Source organism: Motacilla alba, chromosome 2, assembly GCF_015832195.1.
Source record: "Motacilla alba alba isolate MOTALB_02 chromosome 2, Motacilla_alba_V1.0_pri, whole genome shotgun sequence".
Taxonomy (NCBI): Eukaryota; Metazoa; Chordata; class Aves; order Passeriformes; family Motacillidae; genus Motacilla; species Motacilla alba.
The window spans coordinates 42,300,979-42,327,020 of NC_052017.1; the positions used below are offsets into that span (position 1 = coordinate 42,300,979).

General features: G+C 40.6%; 2 protein-coding genes across 3 annotated transcripts in view; one reads left to right on the plus strand and one right to left on the minus strand.

Moving 5' to 3' along the window:
- The window catches only part of EAF1 (ELL associated factor 1), a 20,664-nt gene extending 13,229 nt beyond the window's left edge, over positions 1 to 7,435 (minus strand). Inside the window, exons 1-2 of the mRNA XM_038128462.1 lie at positions 6,648 to 7,435; positions 3,052 to 3,146 (exon numbers count right to left, since the gene is read on the minus strand). Coding sequence (XP_037984390.1) covers positions 3,052 to 3,146; positions 6,648 to 6,750 — 198 coding nt within the window. The 5' untranslated portion in view covers positions 6,751 to 7,435. The remainder of the gene's footprint in view (positions 1 to 3,051; positions 3,147 to 6,647) is intronic.
- On the plus strand, positions 6,733 to 21,687 carry METTL6 (methyltransferase like 6). Of its 2 annotated transcripts, XM_038128461.1 has the most exons (6): positions 6,733 to 6,865; positions 8,512 to 8,895; positions 9,577 to 9,711; positions 10,918 to 11,088; positions 13,592 to 13,733; positions 16,341 to 21,687. In XM_038128461.1, exons 2-6 carry the CDS (start codon positions 8,614 to 8,616, stop codon positions 16,487 to 16,489), a joined length of 879 nt encoding a protein of 292 aa, XP_037984389.1. In that variant the 5' UTR covers positions 6,733 to 6,865; positions 8,512 to 8,613; the 3' UTR covers positions 16,490 to 21,687. The 2 variants fall into 2 exon arrangements, with proteins under 2 accessions (XP_037984389.1, XP_037984388.1); XM_038128460.1 differs by lacking the exon at positions 6,733 to 6,865 and having other exon boundaries at positions 7,994 to 8,895.
- Positions 21,688 to 26,042: the final 4,355 nt, after the last annotated feature.

A 26,042-nucleotide genomic window follows, 5' to 3' on the forward strand; every position in this document is an offset into this window, starting at 1 on the left:
AAATGGCAGTGTAACTAAATTTGCATAGCTGTCCCTGACAAGTATCAGAAATTTTCTTGATATTTCTGCCCTGGAAATCATGGGATTGGATAAGAAATATTTGTGTAGCAGAACTATTGCCCAAGGAAATATGTGGTCAATTGAAAAATAATTTAAACTTCACCGTATATTTTACATAAATATATATGGCAGTATTTTCACAGTGGAGTACAAGCAACTGTCACTTACAAACTATGCAAGAGCAGCTGCCTTCTTCAAAGTCAGATTAGCGTGCATATGCCCATGCAATTATACTGAAATGTCTTCTCAAAGGCAAGTGGGGTATTTTGATGCCTTCCAGAAAGTTCCCAAGTCCACACAACACTATACAGAGCCTTAAAAGTCTAAAGGCTTAGACTGAGAAGCAAAAAAGACAACAAGCTCATGTGCTGGTGCACACTGGCTAACTGGTAACGCTGAGATTATGCTCAGCTGTGCTGCATCCTTGCACAGCCTGGCCCATACACCTGGTTTTAACATTACAGCCAGCTGAATCCATGGTCTATCTGCATGTAATAGAATGGATACACACCTGGCCATGTCAAAAAGCTGTTACTCAAGGGTTTATGTTCTCAGCTATGAAACATTCTCTGGCTTCTCTGTAATGTGCAGATACTGTATAAAAGAATGTATTTTTAAAAATAAATGTTTAATCATATGAACCTTTGCACATGCTGTAGGAAAGCAACTGAAATCAGGGAGCAAATGGAAAAAAACTGCACTCTCCTATATATTATTCTGAGTAGCAAAAATGAACAATCACATTTTAACTACTCTGAAAGCAATTCCTATTCTCCATGTTGTTCACAGATAGAATATATTTGAATTTAAAATAGGTTCTGAACAGTAAGTGTGAAAAATCTGAGCTCCTAACAAAGACACAGTAAGAGAGATTCAGAAGTAAGATTCAGAAGGGATGTCTCGAGAAAGTCTAGTCTTCAAAGGCATGTTACATTTTTTATCATTCCTACATTTAAGAGAGGAAAGCAACATTTAGGAGAGTAAAAAGAAAGCTTAAAGTCAAATCCTGCTTGCTGTTGACAACTAAGCCAGGAAACGTATAATGGCACAAACGTAATGAAAATTGATCAAAGTTTGTTGGCTATCATTCTGCTACCCAGAAGCCTCCTAAAGCAGCAAAGACTGTGATTTTGGCTAAACAGTAAGTAGCAGTGAAGTGCTTAAGCAAATTAAGTCCCACTCTTCTACTTAAAACTAAATGTTTAAGGGTTTATGTTAGTGCCTAAGTATCAGTGGCTTACAGATTTTGCAGATTACAGGACAGAATTGTTTTGACCTGTGAGGGTTTTTTGCCTGACAGAGTTCAAGAAGCTTTTGGACAATGCTCTCAGGCACATGATGTAATTCTTGGGATTGTTCTGTGCAGGGTTAGGAGCTAGATTTTGATGATCCTCGTGGGGACCCTTCCAACTATGATAGTCTATGATCTTCTTCTGTAGTAGTCTAACAAGCAGAAATTTTCCCTTCCCTAATCCAGACTGTTCTTCAAGTATTAAAGTCACTAAATCCACATGTAGAAATAGTACTTCAATTTATCCAAGCTGCAAGAGACACCAAAATATTTCCACCAACAAATTATCAGAGATATTCTCAGGGATTAGGCAATTTCAAAAAGAAAACCTCAACTCAGAATTTGAATCCTCTCCAATTGCTGGACAACTGGGAAGCAAAGCAGCATCCAAGAAATTCAGTGAAACTTGTCAGGATGAAACGATCTCAAAACCTCTCATTCTTTTCCAGTATGCCAAGCGTTTTCCAGCTCTGTCCAGAACACAAGCAGCACTGCCTTGGAACAACATACACAGAGTGGCTTGGCTGCCTCAGCCTTTGCAGCATACCATGAACTCAAGGCTGCTCATACTGAGGGGAAGATAATCAAATTAAGCTCCTCAGTACAGAGATTTGAAAAGGAACATTACAAGTGATGCTGCTCAACACAAAAAATGAATAAGCAACTCTGTTTCCAACTAATCCAAGATGAATGCTGCTGTTAGTTGTGCTGTTACTTGCTCTCCAATAGCACTACCAGGCTCATCATTTCTACAGACAAAAACCAGTATGTGACCTCCTGCAGCACTGACCAAAGCCATATAATGAACAGGAGCAGGGTGAAGCAGGCTGTAGCTTCATTCAGTGAGAATTATCACACTACCATCACCTACCAATTAAAGCCATGGGCGTGCTGGGAAGAACAATACCAAAAGGATCTGACACATGGCTTCCAAACTGACTGGTGCCCCCCTGCAGCTACCAGACCCATTGATGTCTGTGAATTCTGGTTTATTGGCTTGACACATAGCATTAACTTCAGCTAATAAACAAATCCAGTTCCAGCACATGAGCACTTTCTTTTGTTTTGGTAAGGAAACCACTGAATCTTCAATTACAAACCAGCTGCACCTATAAACAGATTGATCACTTGTTTTATTGCTGTTTGACCATCATCCCCACACAGTAGATCTTTATGGCATCATTAGGGAAAGAAGTGGATGGGAAACTACTTCATGGCCACTCACCAGGACTGCCCCCTTGCTTCCACTGATAAAGCCAAAGGCAGGGAACCCTCTATGCCCTATCGGCACACGTTTGAGTAAGGGCAGGAACATGTTTACAGGTCTGCCTATGGGCTCTGAACATCCAACCTTGACTGAAGCCTGAGTCGCACTGCCTTTCTTCAGCAAGACACAGCACTAAAAATGGATGGGAACCAGGTGTACAGCTTCAGCTAATAGTAAAAGTCTCCTTGTCTTTCAAGGAAGAGCAGGAAGGAATGAATCAAAGTAAAGAACAATTTGGCAACCTTACAAATATAGCCCTTTACAAAGATCCAACTGTACAGTCCTTTCCTAAGGTAACAAACTACAAGTCCGGCTGCTTAAATACTGAACCCCCAGTGTTAATAAAGAAAGTGAAAACAGCATTTACATTAGAGTGTAACAACACTGCAAATTTGTTGGAGAGTAAACAGGAGCACATATATAAGAGACTTACTGGAATATGTGGCAAAGTGATGGTAACATCATCTCCTTTACCCACTTGGAGATCCCCCTCACAAGACGTATCAATCGATGCTGGCTTAAAATCATCTAAAGAGGAAAACAATTGTGATTACATTTGTTAGAGTGTCCAGAAGCATCAACGTGCCCTGCAAAGAGCCACCAGACATTTACTGTGATTATAGGGAATGGTAAAACACACACTAGTGTTTACAGCAGGGTGGAATAACACACCAGTACATTGTGTCTGCATGTAGCAACCCAGTCATGTTGCCATATTCTCATAGTATTGGCATATTCATTCATATGCCAATACCATATTCCAAGCTTCCTTTGTGAAATGGAAATAAGGTTCTAGATCTTGTGTTTGAACACCAAAAGCAGACTTCTCCAAACCCCAGGCTTTGAGTGGCACTTGGTTTTACAGGCGAGTGTAAAACTGTAACTGTAATCAAACTCAAGAGAGTAACAACTTCCAAAACCCTTGGCTCTGCTTAGCTCTTGCCAAAACCTGAGGACTCCTCTGTGACAAACACTAATTTAATGACACTTGTGGAGGCTGGTAAACTGGCTGAGAAGCTGACTACCGTCCCCTTGAAGGACAGCCCTTAAGCAACAACCTCTGGTCGTGGTGAGGAAAAAGCTTCCCCCAAAATGCATTGTCGCAGTATGTTGATTCTATGCATCCCACTGGCCATTCCCCTTGTTCCACTCCTGTGCCCTCATCTCAATCATTCGGATGTTCTCCCCCACGCCTAGCTATCCCTATATAAACCCCTGCTCACTGTGCCTGAGAGTCCCTCTTCCCTGGATCCTTTTCTGGCAGAAGCTCAATAAAGATCCTCGGTGGAACCCCATACGAAGACTCTGTCCCTTCCACCCAGGATGTCTTTTTAAAGACACTTCCCTGGGAAGGTCACAGCACTCTTACCACCTCTGCCTGCCACAACAACTGTAGCTTTGAGTGGCATTTGGCTTTACCAGCAAGTGTAAAATTGTACCAACCAAGCTCAAGAGAGTAACAACTTCCAAAACCCTGGGCTCTGCTTAGCTCTTGCCAATTGCAAACCTGAGGACTCCTCTGTGACAAACACCAATTTAATGACACCCACTTATTTAGTCTTAGAGATATTTCAGGCTCTTTAAGGGCCATCTCGCCTCCACAGTCGTGCTAAAAGCTCCACATGGGTGGAGGAGATCTCAGCTCTCACTTTTGAGGAAAGAGAGAGGTGCTGATCTTACTACAGCAGCTTCATGCTGGTCCAAAGCCACTGTGGACAGAAAGTATCAGTAAGGGGAGGCACTGTACTTTACAGTGCTTTAAGCTTTTTCAGGCTTTAAACTAACACTTGTTATAGGTATTTTTGCTCTGTTGTACAATGCTTTGTCTCCCAACCAAGGCACTTCTGTTTAATGTATTCATTTGAACTGAGAACATTTTAAGTCAAAAGTATTTTCCCCTCATTATTCTGTTGTGCTATTATGTCATAACACAAAAAAACCCCAAACTATCAGAACCTCTAATATCTTGAGAGAGGATTTAGACAAATTGAAATAAAGTCACACAGATATAGGCTAGTTTGCTTTGTGTTTGTTTTTATAAGAAGCCTACATTCAACTCTAGCATCCCTGCATCTGAAGAGGTGCAATTATATTCATGATCAAGGCTTTTAATTACCGCATTAGTTATGAAATTAATACCTCAGAACAAATTTAAAATATAATTTCACTATGAAAAACTCCAAACCCTGGTTTGTAATAAATTCTCATTAAGAGGATGCTAATGTTTAATTGAGTTTTACTTTGACAGCACAACAAGCAGAATCAGACACACTTGACTTAATCCTCATGCCTTAACTGCCAGATCAAATCACAGCCTTCAATTTCATCTGAGCAATCTGTTTCTAGCTATTGTTTCCCACCTACTTTATGTGCAAGCTTGCTAAATAAAATAAACCAGCTGTACAAGAGATAGTGTCTTTGCCAAAACGGGATCAAGAGTTTCAACAGCACAGTCACCAACTTAGAGGGAATATCAGTACCAGACTTCTTTCTTAGGCACAGCAATACAGAGTTACTTTAAACAAACACTCAACTAATTGTTTCCATTCTGTTAGCACGTGCCTGGCTAATCCTCATGTAGATCAAGAGCACGTATTTCCCTCCAAATATACCCACAGCTCTTTTCCCAAAAATCAAATGTTTCAAGATGTGTTTTTCAAGGATAATCCAGTTTCTCAGTACAGGAATGAAGTATCTTAAGAAGGCTGAAACAAATGTAGCCTCTCATTGTAGTTTGTGTGAAGAGGTTTATGGCAATAATATAATGTTTGGATCCCAGAAAAATCATTCCAGAACAACAGTTAGGGGGAAAAAATATAACAAGACAACGAAGAAATCTCATTTGAAAGTCACAGATGGAAAACAAAGCATTCAGAAAGATCTTCTGAAACAAAACTGCATTCTTCTAGTAGTAGTCTGAAGACTTTTGGCTTTGCAATCCCTTAAGAAAGTTGGTTATTGAAGCACTTTCCATTCTAGAAATGCAGTATATTTCCACCTGGATATAGTTTGGGTTTAATTCACTTGGGTGCCCAGTACCACTAAAACTACTATTTGTGGTGTATGAATATGGGCAATGACTCCAGGCCTGTATTTGTGCATCATAAACCAAAATATCCTACTGGTTTTTTGTATAAATTCCCCATTTTCATAGAAAACGACTAAATTATAAGTTTAGTATTCTTTACATTTACTCTTGATGGTTTACCAGTTATTTTAGTAATAAAAACTGGACTTGTTTTGCTCAGATTTCTTGCCCTACAGAATTCAAGTACGGTAATACAATGAGTTCCTCTTCAAAACAATCTACCTCAGGATTTATCTTGCATTTATTAGCCATTACTGTAAGTGTCTGAGTCCCTTCTGCTCGCTTTCCTGGCACAGTGATTTATTACAGCTGGCTGGAGTCGGGACAGCCAGGGACAGCTCTGCTGGGCTACACATTGCTTCATCAGTAAAACAGCGAGTTAAAAACCCAACTCTGGATGCTCCGGCTGCCTCTCCAGGCCGGGCCTACGGTGGCACCTGTCCTGCAGTTAACTGCCACAAAGAGAACAAAACAAGATCGCAAAGCCACCCCCTTATGGGGGGGGGACTCTTCATGCTTCCAAGCGATTATTGGCAAACTTTCTAAAGCTGTTCATTCGCCTTGGCCTGCCTCGCTCAAACCCCCTCCCCGCCAGCATCCACCCTCCCCTTCCTCCCGGGCGGGACCCCTCTGTGGGGAAAACACGCGCGGAGAGGAAAGAGGGGCGCCGAGGGAGCGGGAAAGGGGGAGATGAGTACGGAGGGGCAGCAGAGAACGGAGGGTGGGGGGGCTGAAGGGGATAGGAGGGAAGGGGGAGACGGGCGACGAGGGGGCAGGAGGGCAGCGGGTAAGAAAGCGGGGACGGAGTGGGCACGGAGCCCCGCGACGGCGGAGCGAAGGAGGCGAGGAGAGCGGCGGGGCGGGCGCGGCAGCGGGAGCAGCGCAGCCGGGGGACGGGACGCGAGCGGGGAGGAAGAGGCGGCCGCGGGGGAGGCGCTCACAGCGGATGGTGTGGAAGGAGGCCTTGGGCCGCCGCTCGAAGCTCTCGCCCAGCTGCAGCGGGTGCTCCTCCTTGTCCAGCAACGAGTTCGCCGAGCCGTTCATGGCCCCGCTCCCGGCCCGGCCGGTCCCTTCCCTCTCCTCCGTGCGCTGCCGCCCGGCGTCCTCCCGGAAATTCTCGGCTTTCCCTTCCGGGAACCTTCTCCGGGGCTGGCGGCGGGTACGGCGGGGCGAGGCGGGGGCTCGGGCCGGGCTGGGGCTGCTGCCCCGGGGAGGGTCCCCGGGGAGGTGGGAGCCCGGCGCTCCCCGCCCTCGGCAGGGCAGGAGCAGGGCAGGAGGGGCTTTCCTTTCCTTCCCGGCCGGGGTAGCCAAGCCCCGGCCACGCTGGGACAGGAGCTGCCAGAGGGAAGCCGGTTCCGCGTGGGGGGACCGGAGGATCACACAGAGGTGTTACATGTTTGTGGGCTTAGCCCTGGATTAAACACCTTTAAAAGGCTCTTTAGCCTAAGCATGGGCTGTTGCGACTGAGTTTATCATCGCGCTGCCTTCCCGCCGCAGCAGATGCGTCACTGAGAGGACTGCCTTGCGTTTGTTTGTTTGCGTTTGCGCTCGTTCTGTGATGAAATAATGGAGCGTGCCCAGGATATAGGCGTGTGTAGAAATACGGCAGAAGTGTTGCCGATTAAGTTTTTGTTTGTTTGTTTTGAGCATATGCTCTTTTTGAAGAGACATCCTTTCGAAGGAGCCTCTTCTTCAGCCTCTTGCGCTGTTCTTGGAGGAAAAGGGGGTGTGTCTGTGACCCTGGACGAAATTCTGACAGTTCTTTACTTCATCTGCATGCTTCCGTATTTTATGTTTGTGTTATGACATGTATATATCATGATAGCGTCATAAACAGCATGTATAACGTGTACATACAATCCATGATATGAATCATAGAATGTGTTTTATCATAAGATAAAATACAGAAGTGAAGTAGTACTTTTGTTTGTTAGTTTGTTTGTTTTAGGGTGTGTATTGTTGTGGTTTTCTCATTTCCTTTTTGGTAAATTGACACCAATGCCTGGCTCTGGGCACTGATGTACATAAGTGGTGTGCGTTTGCTGCCTGGGCTTCCCTGGGAGTTACTGGGCCATGCAGGATTTAATTCCCATGTTCCATCATCCAGGATCTGCATGTTTATGACAAGGCAGATGTCAGAACCAGTTTAACATCAGTGAAAATATTTTACTCCCTTCCCAGCCTATGAAGCTCTTTTTGTTAACAGCTGAAAATAAAACCACCTGTGATCCTTGAAACCAGTATGAATCCTCAGGAGGAGGCAGTGGGATGAATGCTGGCACTGGCCAGCTCTGGACATTTTGGCCTCAGTACTGGTTTTGTTCTCTTCTTTAGGTGACGTGGTGTTATAAATGCTGTTGTTTTCACCAGGGTTTTCTCACAGAGCTAAGAGCAGGAAGGAGAAATGCCAATATGGATACACTTTGTTTCATTAATTTGAATGTGACCCTTAAATGTCATCTGTTCTTAGAACACTTTTTTTCTGAAGTGTTCTATATGAGGTTAATGAGAAACAAAGCCCTTGCTTTCCCTCTCAAGTCTCTTTTAGTGAAAATAAAGTTAGAGCGGCAGCAGCTTTTTCTTGTTGGGTGGCTTTCTAGAATGCAGAGGGAAGACCAGGAGACTCTGAAGTATCTTCTTTAACGTTGACATCAGTGCGATGTTGTATACAGTTCTTAGTTTAGATGAAGGTTTTCTGAAATTAAGAGAAATCTGGTGACATGTAAGTCCATCAGGTGGGACAGATCACTAAAGTTGTAGTAAGTACATACTGTAATTATTTATCATTTTGAATTCTGCTTCTAGTTCCTCGCTTATTTTACGTAAGTTAAGTGATGGAACCATACACTGAAGAAAAAAAACCATTCTTGGGTCTTTGGTGTTCATGTTTGTGTGAAAGAATCTAGGATGTTCCAAGAAAAGGTGTCAGCGAATTGCTTAAATATAGTACCAACATCTACTGAAGATGGTGCTTTCCAAAAAAAGGGCCATAGTGCTCGAGTCCTTAGCCCTGAAGAAGCGGAAAAACTGGCAAAAGATCAGGTTTTGGTGTCTGAGTTCAAACAACTAAAACTGGAGAAAGAGGCACAGAAGAACTGGGATCTGTTTTACAAAAGAAACAGCACCAACTTCTTCAAAGACAGACACTGGACAACCAGAGAGTTTCAAGAGTTAAAGGCGTGTCGTGAGGTGAGATCTGTACAATTCTGCTGTAAAAGATGGGATTGATTGTTTCCAATCAGTTGTTTCCGGGGGAGTTAATAATACTTGGAACAAAGCCATTTGGGTTTTGACACATGTGAAGTTTGCAGTGCCCTGTGTATTTTCTTTCAATATCAAAGATAACTTCTCAGAATCATATGCATCAGTTTATAATTGGCCCTTACTGGATGGTGATGCTGTTCATAGCATCCTGGATGCTGAGGATGCAGTCTGGAATATTTGGGTTTTGAGTCCTGAAGTAGACAGCTTGTCTCTCTGTGTGCAAGCTGGTGCACTTCAGTACACTGCTTTAAAGAAAAGCATCCAGAATTGCAGGCTGACTGCTGAACACAGTTAAGGGGAATAGCCAGATGCATCTGTTGTTCCTTACAGCTGAATGAAAGATAAGACAGAAATGGCACAGTCTGTTGATTACTTAAGAGATGACTGAAGAAATCTTAATATGTTCTAAAATTATTTCTAATTTTGGGGAAATTTGGGATGTCTGGTTTTAGTATCAGATTATGCAGTGGCTGTCTACTTTGGGTTATTTTTTGAAGAATCATTATTAAAATTGATTATAGCTTTTAAAATGCTGGTTGAACAATGCCTCTGTTACATGATGAGAAAACAAAAATTATGTTTTGTCTTGTATTGCTTCCTCCCCAGTTTGCAGATCAAAAACTGACCATTCTGGAAGCAGGCTGTGGGGTTGGGAACTGCTTGTTTCCACTCTTAGAAGAAGATAAGAATATTTTTGCATATGCCTGTGATTTCTCTCCTAGAGCTGTTGAGTATGTGAAGGTTGGTGTGATATTTGGAACATCTTTAGAGGGTTTTTTAGAAACTTCTAAAATTACAAATGACTGTAAAAACAGACTTCTCTTGGCTTCCTTTTTGTAGGAAGGGTAGAATATGCTTTGCCAAAAGAATTGAGACTGATGTATTTCAGTGGAGATCCTCTGTAAGAAGCCAAATCATCGCTCAAGACTTGGCTTTTCAGTGTCAGTTAGAGCATTATGGTATATTACTTGAATGATTTATGAAGATAGTGTTTTTTGGGTGCACTACTGTGTCTCTGCTGACTGTGCAGTAAAAGCAAAATTGTGTTTGTCATGGAAGCCTGACCTTAATAGAGGGAGGCCCAAGGAGAACCTTAAAAACAAGGCTGGGAAAATTATTTTAAAAGGGATTTGTAACCTGATTAGGAATAGGTATGTTTACACGTAGTCGTGGGTACTGCAGTCCAAAGTGGAGCCTTGCAGTAGTTCTGGTGGGTGCTTTGGGCATTAAAAGTGATTATTAAATTCGTAATCATGGGTAAATTTGTATATATCTGTTAACTGAAAGCATTGTGACCAAGAACCACAAGACACAGACAGCATTTGTCATGCAAAAGATGGAAAGAAAAACCTGTGGCAAACAGAAGAGGACAGCAGCTCCCTGGGATGCTGTGGCTGCACCCCAAGATGACGTTGGGCTGAGCCCTGGATTTTGGATGACTTAATGGCATCTGCCTCCATGGCTCTTGCTGAATTTATTTTTTGCCAAGACCGTTTTGTTTTATTTTGTTTTTTCCCCACAGAAATACTGTGGGCTGGAGCAGCCCAGCTGCAGATTACGTGACAGGAACCCCAACTGTTTGCAGTCTACCTGTAACTTAAGAGCTTTACTTTCATCACCCTGTAATACGTAATTTCTTTCAATAGTGTTTATGTATTCTTTAAAGAGTATAAGCAGGGGTAAAGCAGAAATAGTATATTTTCTGAATTGTCTTAATGCACATTACTTCTCAAATTTGTGGGAACAGGCTATTCTACTAGTTGTAGTTTCACTATTGTAGTTAGCAGTAAAGAATTTCTGATTGCAGAAGCCACCTGTTGGAGGTTAATATTCTCTTGCCACTGTGTTTTGTGTCTCTCTACCGATTAATTTCACAAGATTTTTACTTTATTGTAGCAACAAATGCTGCTAATTTTCAGTGAAAGCTTGCTCTTTTAATTTCCCTAGAAAAATGCCTTATATAGTACTGAAAGATGTAAAGTGTTCCAGTGTGATCTTACCAAAGATGATCTTCTAGACAATATACCAGCAGATTCCGTGGATGTTGTCACACTTATATTTGTGCTTTCTGCCATTCATCCTGACAAAATGCATCTTGTCCTGAGGAACATTTACAAGGTAAAACGAACTGATTTTACAGCCTTTAGAGCGCTTTCCTTCTTTTTAGCTCAAAAGTATATTTTTTTCTGAGAAAATTACTCTCTTGCAATGGTGATTTTTTCATACTGTATTCCATGGATGTATTTTGTTAGTTCACCAAGTATGCAGGACTAAAATATATTTTATAATTTCCTTTTTTTTATTCTGGTATTGTGAGATTATTTGGATTGAGGCCTAATTCATGCCGTCAGTGTAACAAAAAGATACATAAAATATGGCCTTCATGTACTGTAGTCAAGATATTTTATGAAAATCCTTTTGTCAGGATTTTCTTCTCCTGAGAATCTGAGGGGGCCTCAATTTCAAGGTGTAAACAATTATTATCTGTTAGTGTAGAATGCACTTAATGACCAGTCAAGGATGCAGCTGGTTCAGACTCTCTGGGAGTCACAAGCCTTTGTTATACATTCCTTTCTATTCCTGTCTCACCTTCTAATACATCTTTCTCTCTATTCTTTTAGTATAGTTTGAGTGTAGCATTTTTAATATAATAGATATCATGATATAATAAACCAGCCTTCTAAAACACGAAGTCAAAATTTCACGTCTCTCACCCTTATCCTAACTACCCTGAAAACCACAATGTACCTGAAAGGGGCCTGCAGGAAAGATGGAGAGAGATTTCTACAAGAAAGAGCATGTAGTGGCAAGGAAGGGGAAATGGATTCAAACTGAGAGTGGGCTTAGGTTAGATAGTAGGAAGAAATTCTTTAGGGAGCTGCTGGTACAGGTTGCCCAGAGAAGCCGTGGATGCCTTCCTCCTGGAAGTGTTCAAGGCCAGGATGGATGGGGCTTTGAGCAACCTGAACTGGTGGAAGTTGCCCCTGTCCATGGCAGGGGGGTTGGAACCAGGTGAGATCTTTCAGGCCCCTTCTATCCCAGGCCACTCTCTGACTCTCTGATTTTAAAGCTGTGACTTGGGTTGTATGCTGTGAATAATGTTTATATATTGCAGAGCTGTCTGTGTTCATAAGGAGTGAATGACAGTGAGCCAAAATTAACTTCCCAAGATCCAGTGACCTGCAGTTAGGATGTTGCTGTTACTATGAAACATATTTGACCTGTAGTGATTTAAAAGTGGAGTGTTCAGAAGTCAACATTAATCTAGAGAGACTCACCCCCATGAGCTGTCTTTGTTGACAGACTAGGACAGGCCTATCCAAAGGGTGGTTTAAATGACCTGAATTGTTATTGTTCTGAATTTTCCTGAGATGTCATAGATTGACTGCAGAGGGATACAATCAACATATATTTTTTTACTTTTGCATATGTGTGTATTAAAGGTCTTGTGTTTTCTGATATTATTTGGCTTATTATCAGCCAAATAATCAGCCTTTTCAGTTTGAAAAAGGAATATTAGGGTGGGTTTTTGCAATATCAGGATTGGTTCTTAGCTCATATAAATATTTAGATATCTAGAATCAGCATGAGCAATGACCATGTATTTATAAATTCTAAACTCTTGATAACTTGCTTTCTTTACCAAAAAACAATTTAAAAAATCCATTATGCACTTTCCTAAAATGGTTTCTTATTTATTTTGCAAGATATTGCAACATTTTTCTCTCTCCCATGAAAAAAAGAAATGTCATGATATTCTAAATTTTATTGTTAACCATTAAACAAAATCAGGTGCTAAACAGGATACTAGCCAACAGAAAAAAATGCCCTGATGGGAATTTTTGTTACACTGTGTCTTTTCTTCTTTGCTCTGTGTTTGGAGAGTGTCACAGACATATTTTATGAAAATCTTTTTGTCAGGATTTTCTTCTCCTGAGAAGCTGAGGAGTCTCAGGAAAGAAATGTAAACAATAACTATCTGCTGCTGTGGAATGCAACAGGAGCTTCCTTGATTGGTCCATGTTAAGTGTTTCTACTTAATAATCAATCAAGGATGCAGCTGGGTCACACTCTCTGCTTAGTCACAGGACTTTGTTAATCATTCCATTCTATTCTTGTCCAGCTTTCTGATGAATCCTTTTTCTCTATTCTTTTAGTATAGCTTTAGTTTAACATTTTTAATATAACATAGATGATAATATAATAAATCAGCCTTCTGAAAAATGGAGTCAAGATTCTCGTCTCTTCCCTCATCCTGACTGCCCTGCAAAAACCACAGGAGAGTGTTGCTAATTTAGCTGATCAGCATCCAAATAGGTATTCTAAAACTAGTTGTAGTCTTTTATTCATGGGGAAACATTTTTAAAAGACTCCAGTTTTTGCACAATCTTTTTGTTGCACAGAGAATGAATTGTATCTCTATCTATCTACATCCACCTATTTATTTATAGATACAGGTATTGATATCTATCTCACTGTTGTATTGTATTCTTGTAATCTTGTATTGACTGTTAATCTACCTTGTCTTAGTTACCTATGTCTGTATGTGTACACAAATACATGTACCTATATCTGACTAAATCTGTTTAGCTTTTTAAAGCATGTGTGTATTATGTGACAGGTATTAAAACCAGGCAAGTGTGTCCTGTTCCGAGACTATGGCCTGTATGATCATGCAATGCTCAGGTTTAAATCAGGCAGCAAACTCGGGGAAAACTTTTATGTCAGACAAGATGGGACAAGATCGTATTTTTTTACTGAAGGTAAGACATGTTGTAGAGTGCTTCCTTTTCTGTGCATCTACTGTTTCAGCTTTCTCCAGGGAACTGCCAACATGTCCATGGAAGTTTTATTTTGTGTGGATGAACTGTTAAATTGTGGTTTATTTCATTTACCATCCTTTTTGGGAAGAAGCAGTTATTTAGACTGGCAGAACTTCGTGGAGCGCTTTCTTGTTTATAAGCTTGTTGTATGTGCTATAATTCTTCAAGAGCAGGAGTTTCTGAATTAGCTGAATTTCATTCAGATTTGTTACCTAAGGGGAAAAGACCTATGTTCAGTAAGAGAATTAATCATCCTCATGAAGTAAGTAAGCAGTTCTTTTGGCATCATTCTTTGTGCAGGTGAGCAGAATGAGGTCTGTTGACTTCTAAAAGCAGAACCACGACTGCAGCGCTGAGAAGCTCGTGCACAAATCCTGCTGGGATAGTACTGATGAGCTGTGGTCACTCTGTCTTCTAGGGTTTGTTTTTTAGTGAAGACAATGCAAAAAACCATTTTCATGTGATACAGTATTTAGTTTTTCTTTTGTGCTCATAATAGTTTAGGAGGAAGAGTAGTTATTGCAGTTTATTGGTGGAGAATTTGAAGCACAGAGACACGAAGGAATTTTCTTAGACTCTCACAATGAATTGGATTTATAGCTTGGCTATAGCTTCTAACTCCCAGTTCCTCATGCTAAAGTCTCTACTCCCCCCATCACTTGTAGAGCATTGTGTAACAAGAGCTGTGAATTTATTTCTGTGGAGTTCTTTGTTCTTAGTCTAAAGCAAGATACAGCTGCTGAAGAGTGATTTGGAGCCAAGTAAATGTTATTCATATTTTATGCCATAACATATTAACTAATTGCTTCTGATACATAAAAACCATTAATCTTGTCTGAGCTCCCCCTATTCTTCATAGGACAATGATGAAATCTAAGATAATGCAGGCTGTGCTACAGCTTCATTGAAGCATTTATAGAACTGTTATTTATTGAGTGATTTTTAGTTCTGTTTAAACAATTAGCTCTTACAAAGAGAATGGATGCTAAAGGGAACAAATAAGAGACTGACCTATCTGTGGAATTTTAAATTTCATTTTTATTGTGTTTTAGAATGGTTTCTGAATGAGAAGTTCCTTGCTAGTATGCATATTTCCCTTGCAAGAAGAATTGAGGTAGGGATGAGGAAGAGGAAAAGAGAGAATTTATTTTATATTGCTTGTGTCAGCAATTGTTTTTCCTTGGGCTGGTCTGTGACTGTCTCACAGATCACCTCTACTCCCATTTTTAATCATTTTGATCTCATCCATTTCACAGATTTTCATATAAGCATTGCCTAATATTGACAATTCTTTTGTTACTGGAGACATGACTCCCATAATTTTCACAGAGTTTGCAACCCTTGCTATTTTTTATTTCTTTAGCAGTACATTGGTACACCAAGTTATTGCTGCATGGGGTGATTTGAATTATACTTGTTTATAATATGCCAGATGACAACACAGAACTTCTTCCGTGGGAAAAAAAAAAATCCATTCTTCTACTGTTTGAAATTATATTAAATTTGTGGAGGAATGCATGGTTGTAGTTTTATATTATGAAATATGTGCAACTTCCTTACAATATGATTCAATAGATTCACAGTGGAGTGCTGTTTATTGGTATTTCATTGGTGTGGGTCCCCGTTTTACACGAGCACACAATGCTTACAGCCACGGTGGGCTTGGGTTGACATAATCCTGCAGTGCCACCAAAGTGGGTGGTCTCATCTTCCTCAACACACCATCTCTGGTGGTGCTTCCTGTACCCACATGATTACTGTTTCATTGAGCTAATCCCCCTGAACAGTGAAAAATTGAATGTCTTTGTTTTCTATCAAGTTACACAAGTTTAGAACAGCTTAAATTTACTGTGAAATTGCTGCCTGAGTAAGTGAACTGAGGTGCAGGAGATAAAAAATCACGGTTTTTAATTAACGTGACAAGTCAATAGCATGAGCAGACCTTCCTGCTGCACAGGTCACTCTGTGAGGTGCTTCTGCCTTCCTTAAGGGAGATAGGCTCTGAGGAAAATTTGTTTATGGAAAACACTTTCAGTTCAACTTTGTGGAGTCTTGGTACCACCATATCCTCTTTGCCATTTTGTCAGTTTTTCTGTTGAGCAATTGCATGTAACATAGGGTGTTGTTCTTCCCTGAGCAGAGGTGCATCTGCACAGCTGGATTGCCTTTGAAATATTTGTGGCAAGTGATGTATTCAGCTAGTGAAGGTCAGCTGCACGAGGGGAAAATGCACTGGTGTCAGTCACAATGAGAATGGCAAGGCGTAATAAAAATAAGAGATGCATCAATTTTTTGGAAATTCAACTGAGTAACTAGCTTAAGCCCCAGTTTTACAAGCTGTTTTGCTTAGGTTGATGTTTCCAAAGGAGATCTTTATTGATTTTTATTCAGCAGTCTGCCCACATAGAGCAGCTTGAAATCTGAAGGCCTGTGTGATTTTCATGCTGTAACACATAAGAACATATGCTTGTATAAATGCTGTCTGGTGTTTTAAAAATAGCTTAAACATAACATTTTATCTTTTTTCTTTTTTTAATTCTCTTTCAGAGTTCTTATCTCAGCTTTTCAAGACTGAGGGATATGAGCAAGTGGTCAATGAATATGTGCAGCGAGAAACTGTGAATAGGAAAGAAGACTTGCGTGTTCCAAGAGTTTTTCTTCAAAGCAAGTTTCAAAAGCCTTTCAGGGAGACATAAGTTCTTGCTGATTAGCAACAGCATTGCATGTTTGAAATGGAAACTAGCACATAAGCTGTGTGCTCATCTTTCTGGTGAACCGAAAATGTTGGCATCCAGTACCTCTTGTTGGTTTCCATCCTAGGATACAAAATATGAATTCTATTTCTAATTCAATTTTCAGACAGTTTAGTGATGCAGGCAACCTGTTGAGCATCTGTATTCCTGCTTCTAAAATAAAACCTGTGCAACATTTTTGGAGGATCAGGTAAAGCATATAAATAAACTTCCATTTTTATTAAAAACTGTTTTAAAATAAGTATCCTGTGTTCCCTGTCACTTGTGATTTTTGAGGCTTGTTAAAGTTATAGTATTTCATTTACTTTCAGTACTTGTAGGACTTCTGAGTGTACTTTCTAAGATACAGGAATGAAACAGACTCAGTGAGCAGTACAGTGTAAGCTGCCTTAATATTTTAATAATGGTATCTTTTTAACATGCTCAGCATTTAGATGTGTAAACAAATGTTTATATTCTAAGGCAGATCCTATTTTATCTGATTTCATGCTTGAAGAAGCATGTTAGCAAATCAGGTTGTATTTATCCCTAATTAATTTAGATGTTCTTCATGTAATGTGCAGAAATATTTGAAGTTTTCCAAGTCAATTTCCTGTTTGAAACTGAAATCAGCAAGTTGGGAGTACTTTCTTTGATTTGAAGTGTAGTCAGCTGCTTCTTTCCTGGGCAGAGGTCTTAATTCTTTTCCATCACTCCCAGGAAAGTTGTGTTGGTCTTTGCTCTTCCTGCCACTAAAAGCCACTGTGCTGCTGCTGCTGCAGATGTAACTGCTTGAAGGAACTTCATCCTTTCCTCACAGCTCTTTGCACTGTGGCACTTTGCACTGCAGGACCTTTTCTGTGTTCTTGGATGATGCAGTTTCAAAATCATGCCTGGGTCTTTAAGCTGCATTCTGAGCAGCTGCGCTGCAGCAGAGGAAGCCCAGAAGTATCCGGTGGCTTGTGCAATGGCCTGGGCTGATCCTGTGTAATGTACACAGTTTGCAACAGGGGAAATTCCAGTGAAATACTAAGGGGAGATCAAATGCTGGGGCAGGGCCCAGTGAAGTTTTGGAGCCTTCATTCTTGGGAATACTTGGAATAGGACTGGCCAAGGCCTTGAGCATCCTGTGACTTTGAGGGTGGCCCTGTTCTGAGTAGGGATTTAATCTCTGGCTGTATATAAGAATACGTGATTGCTTGACTCACGCTGTCATTCCACTGGACTCGTGTGTTAGATGACCCAGTCATACACATCTGATGTGGACCAGAGGTGACTTTTCCCCTCTGTTTATGACATAGGATATAATAATGATTTTTTTCCCAGGATCTTAACTCTGGGTGTATTGCTCATGAAACGAAAGAAGTGATCATTTTCCAGCCTGAAGCTTAATGTTACAAAGTTAACCAGTCAATTTTTTTTAACAAATTGGAGCTGCCAAAGGTCTTATTCAATTGATATGGTTAGAAATAAATTTGCAACAGATCACAAATCTTTGGACTCAGAGAAAAAAATGCTTAAATCATTCACAATTCTCCTAATGACCCTTTGAGGAGGGTTATTACATGTCATCTCCTTTTTTTATGGAGGGTATTATCCCAGAGATTTATGCATTGCTGGCCCCTGCTGTGCAACCCATTAGCTCTTTCTGCCATGCTAGTAATAAATATCTAGTAACACTTACAGTAAATGAAAAGCTATTGCTAAAAAGAGATATAACGATGACAGCACTATCCTAATCTGTGCTTTCATTATTTGTTGGCTTTCATCAGCACATGTTCATCTTTAGCATGGCAGTTTTGCAATGACTACCTGTAGTCTGAGCTCTATTGATATTTAGTGGTGCTTGCAGCCTGTAACTCCAAGTGCCTTTCAGAACTGCAGGCTTGCTCCTTTGGGAGTATACAGCACATAAATGAGACTGAAGGAATGCCTTGCATGGTGCTTTATCACGGGGCTGTGTGCTTGTCATCATATGCAAAGGCAAGTGCAATGAACTGTTCATCTCCAAAAGGAAATGTGAGGTAGGCAAGAATCAAAAACATTAATCAGAAGACCTGAATCAGCCCAATAGACTTTGCTAATAGACTCAGCCACTGAGTTCCTTTTTACACTGAACTATTGCCAGAACAATAATACATGTTTTTGTGTGTGGCTATAGCTTCAGTATCTCTGTATACACTTTTTTTTTGTGTAGCAGCATGTTAAATGGAGAGCAGTATTTCTAACTTTTTTTATTATATCTCATTCAGTCTCATTTCCAGTCAGACCTGCAAAGTAAAGCAGCATGCATTAATGCCCCTGCCACAAAGATCTTCTGCTATAGTTCTCATAAAGCAGATGTTATTTTGAGATGAATGGTCAGAAGGGTTAATTTAGTTTCTATGACTCTGCTTCTGTGAACTTTAAATCATGGCAAATTTTTGTAACTGTGGTAAAGTTTGAGGAAGTTGAGTCAGCTTCAAGAAATCCTTGCCTCATCATGTGAGACATAGTAACTGATGGGGTGCATGTGGTTGCTGCAGTGCTGAGTAAAGTGGATCTACTCCCCGGACTCTTCAGCCATCCCAAGCTCAAGTAAGCTCACCAGCAGCACATGCCAGCAATACCTGTACCCTGTATCCTTGAACAAACTGCAGTGATAGGATAAGCAGTTACTGGCTCAGACCGAAAGAGGGGAAATTGAAGTTAGATGTATGGAAAAAATTCTTTACTGTGAGAGTGGTGAAGCACCAGAGCAGGTTGCCCAAAGAGGCTGGGGATTCTCCATCACTGGCAGTGTTGGATGGGGCTCTAAGAACCATGGCAGGGGGATTGGAATCTGATGATCTTTAAGGTCCTTTCCAACCCAAGCCATTCTGTGTAGAGCTGTCCTTAGGGAGATGTAGTAATCAGGGATAATGGTGTTAAAATGACTTGAAAAAAGCATATATGCACTGAATCATGCTCATCTTGCACAAGCAAGCCACTCTGCTGTGATTGTAATAAATGTCCTGATGGTTCTTTGATTTGTCTGCAGTCAGTGCAGGCTGCTGAGATGACTCAGTTGTCTGTAGAAGACCTGCTTTTTGTTCCCCTTAAGATGAACTAGCTGCTTTATTTGGCAAGGATAAGTAGTAAGTTCCTTTATGCCAACATCCTGTTCTGAGCAATATTTAGGATAGAAGGAAATAATTGTTGAAGTAATGGGACTGAGAAAACCCAATTTTTTTAATGATTTGGTGCCCTGAGCTTACATTCTCTGATGTTTAATAAAGTATGAACTTGGATTAGGGTTTTTCCTGAAGTCAGGGAGTCCTAAATGACACTTTTCAGTGTGGGATTCTCTGATGTCTCCTCCTGGAACTGGACAGCATGTATTAAGGAATGATGTTAAATGAGCAGTGAGGACATGGGTATGGTCTGGCTGTCATCTGTTTTCATCAAATTTACAGAAGTATGAAGTCTTTGAGTTCTCTGACATGGTGTGTCCTTTCTGTCAAAGGACAGCTTCTGACAAATTTGGTTGATGTTGTCTGATGTGTGACAACAAGCCACGACTAGACAGAAATCCACACAGGTATTATGTCTATACTATGTGGATACTGCATTTCTTTCATTAGAAGTATGAACTACTGAGAAAAAAGCATATATGAGTATACTGAGAGACACAAATTAAAAATTAGGAAGTGCTTTATGGAAGAGTTAGTTGAAATATATATATATATATATTTGGAGAGGATATCAGTGTTGAGCATCAGTGTGTGAAGGAAAATGGAAGATTATGTTTAAATTTCTAGGGGAAAAAAAATCCCTGAGTTTCACAGATCAGGGATGACATATAATTAAATAAGCTGTTCATCTAAAAAGTGAAATTTTGAAAATGGAAGCCTGCAGGTTCCAAAATTAGGCTGATGTTCCAGGGAGGCAGGAAGGTGGCATCTGATTGTGTATGGTATTAGTAACACATGCAAGACTCTGTGGGAAGCAGAGTTTTATATTGCAAAGATATTGCTGAGATACAATTAGTGAAAATAGATAAGTATTTTTTAAGGAGTTTTGCCTTACCACAGTATAGCTGTGATGAATTTTTCACTGGTTATGATTGTTATTAGGAAAGATTGTGAGCCATTTCAAACATTTGGGAGCAAGCATTTGCTAGTTATACACACTGCAAAAACATCTGACCCTTGGGTGCAGTAGGCTCAGGATATGAGTGTGTTTGTGCTCTGTGTTTGTAATGTGAATTCATTTATTAGAGCGCAGGCAGATGGTGAGCCTGCACTGTGGGGAGGCACACAGAGCCATTGCCTGCAAAGATAGAAGCTATTAGCCAGGTAAGATGTTCCATTAGGGAACCTTTTTCATTCCCACTTCCTAGGCTGATGTGCACTGTTCATTGTGTTTGCAGCAGGGTGCTGTGAAATCAGGGAAGACAAGGGCACAAGAAAAAGACTACGTGATTCTTCCAAATTAATAGTGATTTTGTGTATTTCTACTTAAATGATTCTGTTTGTGATCATTTACTCTCTTTCCCAGCAAATTTTAGGTCTCATTCTTGAAAAATTAGATTGCTTTTGAAAGTCTTTGCCAAAGACATAGGCTTAACTTATATGCTTGAAAAATATATGATGTGGAATATTCAGAAAGGCAGCTGTGTGACTGAAAATACAAATCCAGCTCTGTTTTCCTCCTTTGACTTGAAAAAAGCTTTATTCTTCACTGTCACTTCAGTGCTTTTTCACAGTTCCCACTTTGAGGTGCTGTGCTGTCTTAAGTTAGATGGCACCAATCAACTGCAGCTCTGGTTTCTGATGCCTGTAGCATCCAGAGAAGTTAGAATGGAAATAAATGAGGGTAGCTACCGGGAAAAGTCAGAAAGTAGGCAAATTACAGGTAGACAAGCCTGCTGACTGTCTAGGCCCCACTCAGTATTTTTCCACAGCCCATTTCTCTGGACCCTTGGATTGCTGCTGTAAACTTGGTACAGCAGAGAAGCTGCTGTTCAAAGGGATGATGATATCTTCATACATATGGGATTGTTGTGCATCTGAAATGTAAGGATATTCATGTGCTTTTTTGGGATTTTTCCTCCCCAAATTTGTCTTCTAACTTCTGTTTGAAATAGGACACTGAATTGGATTTTTTATCATCTAATAAAAGCCTTTTTCATTACAATGTAACAGACCTGTTGCTATTTTGCTAAAACCAGAGTGTTCAAAAGCAGAATGGAAGAAGATAAGGAGAGAGGAAAGGAGGCTTGTTTTCATTACCAAACTAAGAAATGTTCCCTTCTATTTGTTTTATTTGCAAACCACATTTCAAAGAAACATGAAAATAGTTTGAAGACACCTCAAAACCATTGCCACCATTTTTTTCAGAACTACCTTTGGAAAGATAGTTCTGAAATCCTGTACAACTCCATAAACTTGGCTGTGACCATCTGTGTGAAGTCTCTAATCACGGATCTCACATTTAGAATTTGAGGGCTCTTGGTTGAGTCCTTTAAGACCTTGCCTCAGGGAACAACACATTTGTGACCTCTTGACCAGATGAATTGGAGTCACTGAAAGTTGAATATGCAGATGTTTGGACTTGCCACCTGATACAGCAGCATGCCCTCTTGGCTCCATCCAGTGTATGCCACTAAAGACTTTTGCTGGCTTTGGATCAGCTTCCAATAACAGTTTCAGGTTGTGGTTTTGTTTTGAAAGCAGCTAATAAATTAAGGATCAGCAATCATCTGTGTAGTCTTGACCTTTACTTGGCTGGGAAACAATGGCCCAGAGAAAGCCTGTTAGAAATGAAACTCAGAAGAGACAAGAACCCACCTCAAAGTAAACTGAAACAATCAAGCTAATACAGAGCCAAGAATGTATTTTAGGAATAGTGAAAAATCTTCCTGTTACAGATTTTCCTCTCTACAATATACTAACCTGCCCTTAGGCTTAAGGGTTCCTTTCCAAGCTATTTTCCAAGTTACAAACCCCATAAACCTTAAAGAAAAAGAAAATACCACAGACCCTACAGCATTAACCACATTCACCTCCTAAAGGAGAGCAGTGGTGTTCTCAAGAGTTCTCAAGTGGTCCCCCCACTGAAGAGGGGGTAAGCTTAGCAACTGAGAGCTTTAACCTCAATTCCATAATATGCAGTTTGTACTTCATTTTCACAGACTTCTTTGTGCGAGATCTTTGCCTGATTCAATCACCAATAGTAGATCAGTGAGATAAAATGACTTTGCAATTAGAACAGATCTTAAGATATATTAGTACTTCTGTAAAAAAAAGGTTACCTGTGAATGACTGATGAAGGGGAAGACTGTTTTGTTCAAGCTAGCAGCAACATAGTTTGTTCATGTGCCAGACCAGCCTATTGTTTGGCAGGAAATTCAGTGTCAGGCAGCATTATGTTGTACTGTAAAAAAAAAAAAAAAAAAATCCAAAAATTAATATCCTTGTCTTTAGAAACAATTTTTTTTTAAAAAAGCATCTTTCAAAAATGTCAAGAGAGGAGTTTGAATGGGCCTGCAACATCCTAGCATGCAAAATCCTAGCATGCAACTCAAACTGTAGCTGCAACAGTAGCATTATTTAAATACCAAACAAAGCTGAAGATGTGCAATGCCAGACTTTGCTCCAGTGACACTCAAATGATTTTGCAGTACAGGTAGCAGCAGTGTAACACTCTGTTACTTCTGTTTTATGTAGCCTTGTAGAGAGTTGGGAATATGTTACTGCTGATTACATTCATAAATATGAGTAAAGTATGAGGCATAAATATAAGCCAAAGTATGAGAAATTTTCTTTTGTGGCTTGATTTGACAATTCCTGGAGCCTTTCATATGATATATCTTTACTTTAGCTAATTTTATGTTGCTTTCATATCATATATCTTTAGCTAATTTTATGTTGCTTTCATATCATATATCTTTACTTTAGCTAATTTTATGTTGCTATTGATTTTTATGGTGCGTGTCTTAAATATTTCAAGACGTGGAAAGAAATATAAATTACTGGAATTGTAGATTGTACAGTATGACAGGAGAGTCTAAGAAACCAGGGTGAATGGAGCCTGAATGACAAGTTTAATACATGTCATCTTCCAACAAGGAATCTATTGAACAAACCCCTTTGAAAATGTTCACTACGTGCTTGTTGTGGTGATGCCTGGGAACCCTTGAATGGGACAGCATTTTCCTGGGTGCTGTGGACTCAGAGTAAGAGACAATCCCTGTCCTAAAACTGTAACCATTCAATTATGCAAGATGGGTAAGAAGAGGAAGAAAGGACATCCCCCTTGTGGTAAGACACAGAGATTGATATTTTCCTTACTTCAAATTTAAGTTAGTGTGAAAATGGGACTGAAGAAATTATCTCCTATATCTTGGTTCAATATTTAACTAGCAAGCCATCTTGATGCAGAGCAGATCCTGTATTAATTAATTTATTAATTTATTTATGTCTTTATTAATTTATTAAAGAGAGATACTGGCTCTGATGATGGAAAACCTGGTTCCTGAATGACTTCTCACTGCAATTTGAATGACAAGTACCATTCCCAGCCCTGCTGTTGGTTTCCTGGCTACCTTCAAACCCTTACTCTCACTTTCTGCCTTGTGGGGAAAAGGGAAAGATCTTGGAGTGAAAAACTGAAGAATCATAAAATTGTTTAGGCTGAAAAAAAAAATCTCTTTAAGATCATTCAGTCCAAGCTTTAACCCAGCACTGCCAAGTCCATCACTAAACCATGTCCTTAAGTGCCATATCTACAAGTCTCCAAAATACTACTAGGCGTGGTGAATCCACTACTTTCCTGAGCAGCCTGCTCTACTGCTGGACAACCCTTTTGGTGAAGACATTTTTCCCTCATATCCAAACATCCCCTGGTGCAGCTTGAGGCCAATTCCTCCTGTACTCTCACTTTTTACTTGGGAGACGGGACTGATCCCCACCTGGCTACACCCTCCTTTCAGGCAGCAGCAGAGAGTGATAAGGCACCCCCTGAACATCCTATTCTCCAGGCTAAATACCCCTGCTCCCCCAGCTACTCCTCATGAAACTTGTGCTCCAGACCTTTCACCAGCTTTGCTGCCCTTCCTTGGACAAGCTCCAGCACCTCAGTGCCTTTTTCAGGGGCCCAAAACTGAGCGCAGGTTTTAAGATGTGGCCTCACCAGTGCTGAATACAGGGGGATGATCACTTGCCTAGTCCTGCTGGCTCCATAGGTGTAGTGGGTCACAGACAATTTGCCCATGGATTATGGGATCTTCATTCTGCTCCCTGTCCCTGTCTTCCACTTCAGCGGGTACCTAGAGACCAACTTAATGTTAGTCTTAAAGACTGAAGCAAAGGCAGCATTAAGTATGTCAGCCTTTTCCTTATCCTTTGTCACTATGTTTCCTCCTGCATCCAGTAAAGAATGGAGATTCTCTTTAGCTCTCCTGTTGTTGCTAATGTATTTATAGGAACATTTTGATTGTCTCTTACAGTAGTGTCTATAATAAGTTCTCCTTGGGCTTTGACCCTTCTGATTTTCTCCCTGTATAACTTCAAGATATCCTTGTAGTCTGCCTGAGAAGCTTGCTCCTTCTTCCAAAGCTCATAAACTCTCCTCTTTTTTTCCCCTTGAGATCCAGCCAAAGCTCTCTGTTCAGCCAGGCTTCTCTTCTTCCACTCCAGCTTTTCTTTAGGCATGTGGGGACAGCCCGCACCTGCAACTTTATGATTCCCTTCTTGAAGCATGTCCAGCCTTCCTGGACTCCTTTGCCCTTCAGAGGGGCAAAGGGACTTTATCAGCAGTCTCCTGAACAGGCCACAGTCTGCCCTCTGGAAATCCAAGTTAGTCATTCTGCTGATCCCCATCCTTCTCTGAGAATAGAAAACTATCATTTTTTTGTGATCACCGTATCTAAGATGGACTCCAACCATCATATCACCCATCCCTCCTTCTCTGTTCACAAACAACAGGTCCAGTGCCTTCCCTAGGTGGCTCCCTCACCAGCAGTGCCAGGAAGTTACCTTCCCCACACTCCATGAGCATCCTACACTGCTTCCTATCTGCTGTGTTGTCTTTCCAGCAGACACCTGGTAAGTTGAAGTCCCCCCACAAGAAATAAGAAATAAGTCCCGCCCTTCCAGTTCTTAAGAAACCAGGAGCTACATTTGGTGTGAGCTCTAATTCTTATTTTCCTACTGCTATAAACATCAAGTCTTTAAAGTGTAGGAGATGAAGAGTTAACCACAATGCAAGCTTCAAAAGGAAAGGATTGGTTAAAAGGACAAAACTGGAAGTACTTTCCCAAATTAGAAATGGGCATGGTAAAAGGGTCCTTCTGACAAGGCTGAGGGGAAAATTCATCTGACTTCCTTGAGAGCTGCTTGCACCTCCAGGATGGCAAAGGGGCTTGCACTTCAGGATGGGAGATCTAATGCATCCCTCTCCTTGCTGACCCTTGATGTTGGGAAAAGAGGAACCACTGCTATAGACAAACCTGATCAAAAAATCCTGATGAAGTAGGTACTCAAAATCCATGGGA

Coding starts and splice junctions, on each gene's coding strand:
- METTL6 (XM_038128461.1), top strand. CDS start 8,614: ATGTTCCAAGAAAAGGTGTCAGCGAATTGCTTAAATATAGTACCAACA. Junction 11,089..13,591: donor TCCTGAGGAACATTTACAAG/GTAAAACGAACT, acceptor ATTATGTGACAG/GTATTAAAACCAGGCAAGTG. Junction 13,734..16,340: donor ATCGTATTTTTTTACTGAAG/GTAAGACATGTT, acceptor ATTCTCTTTCAG/AGTTCTTATCTCAGCTTTTC.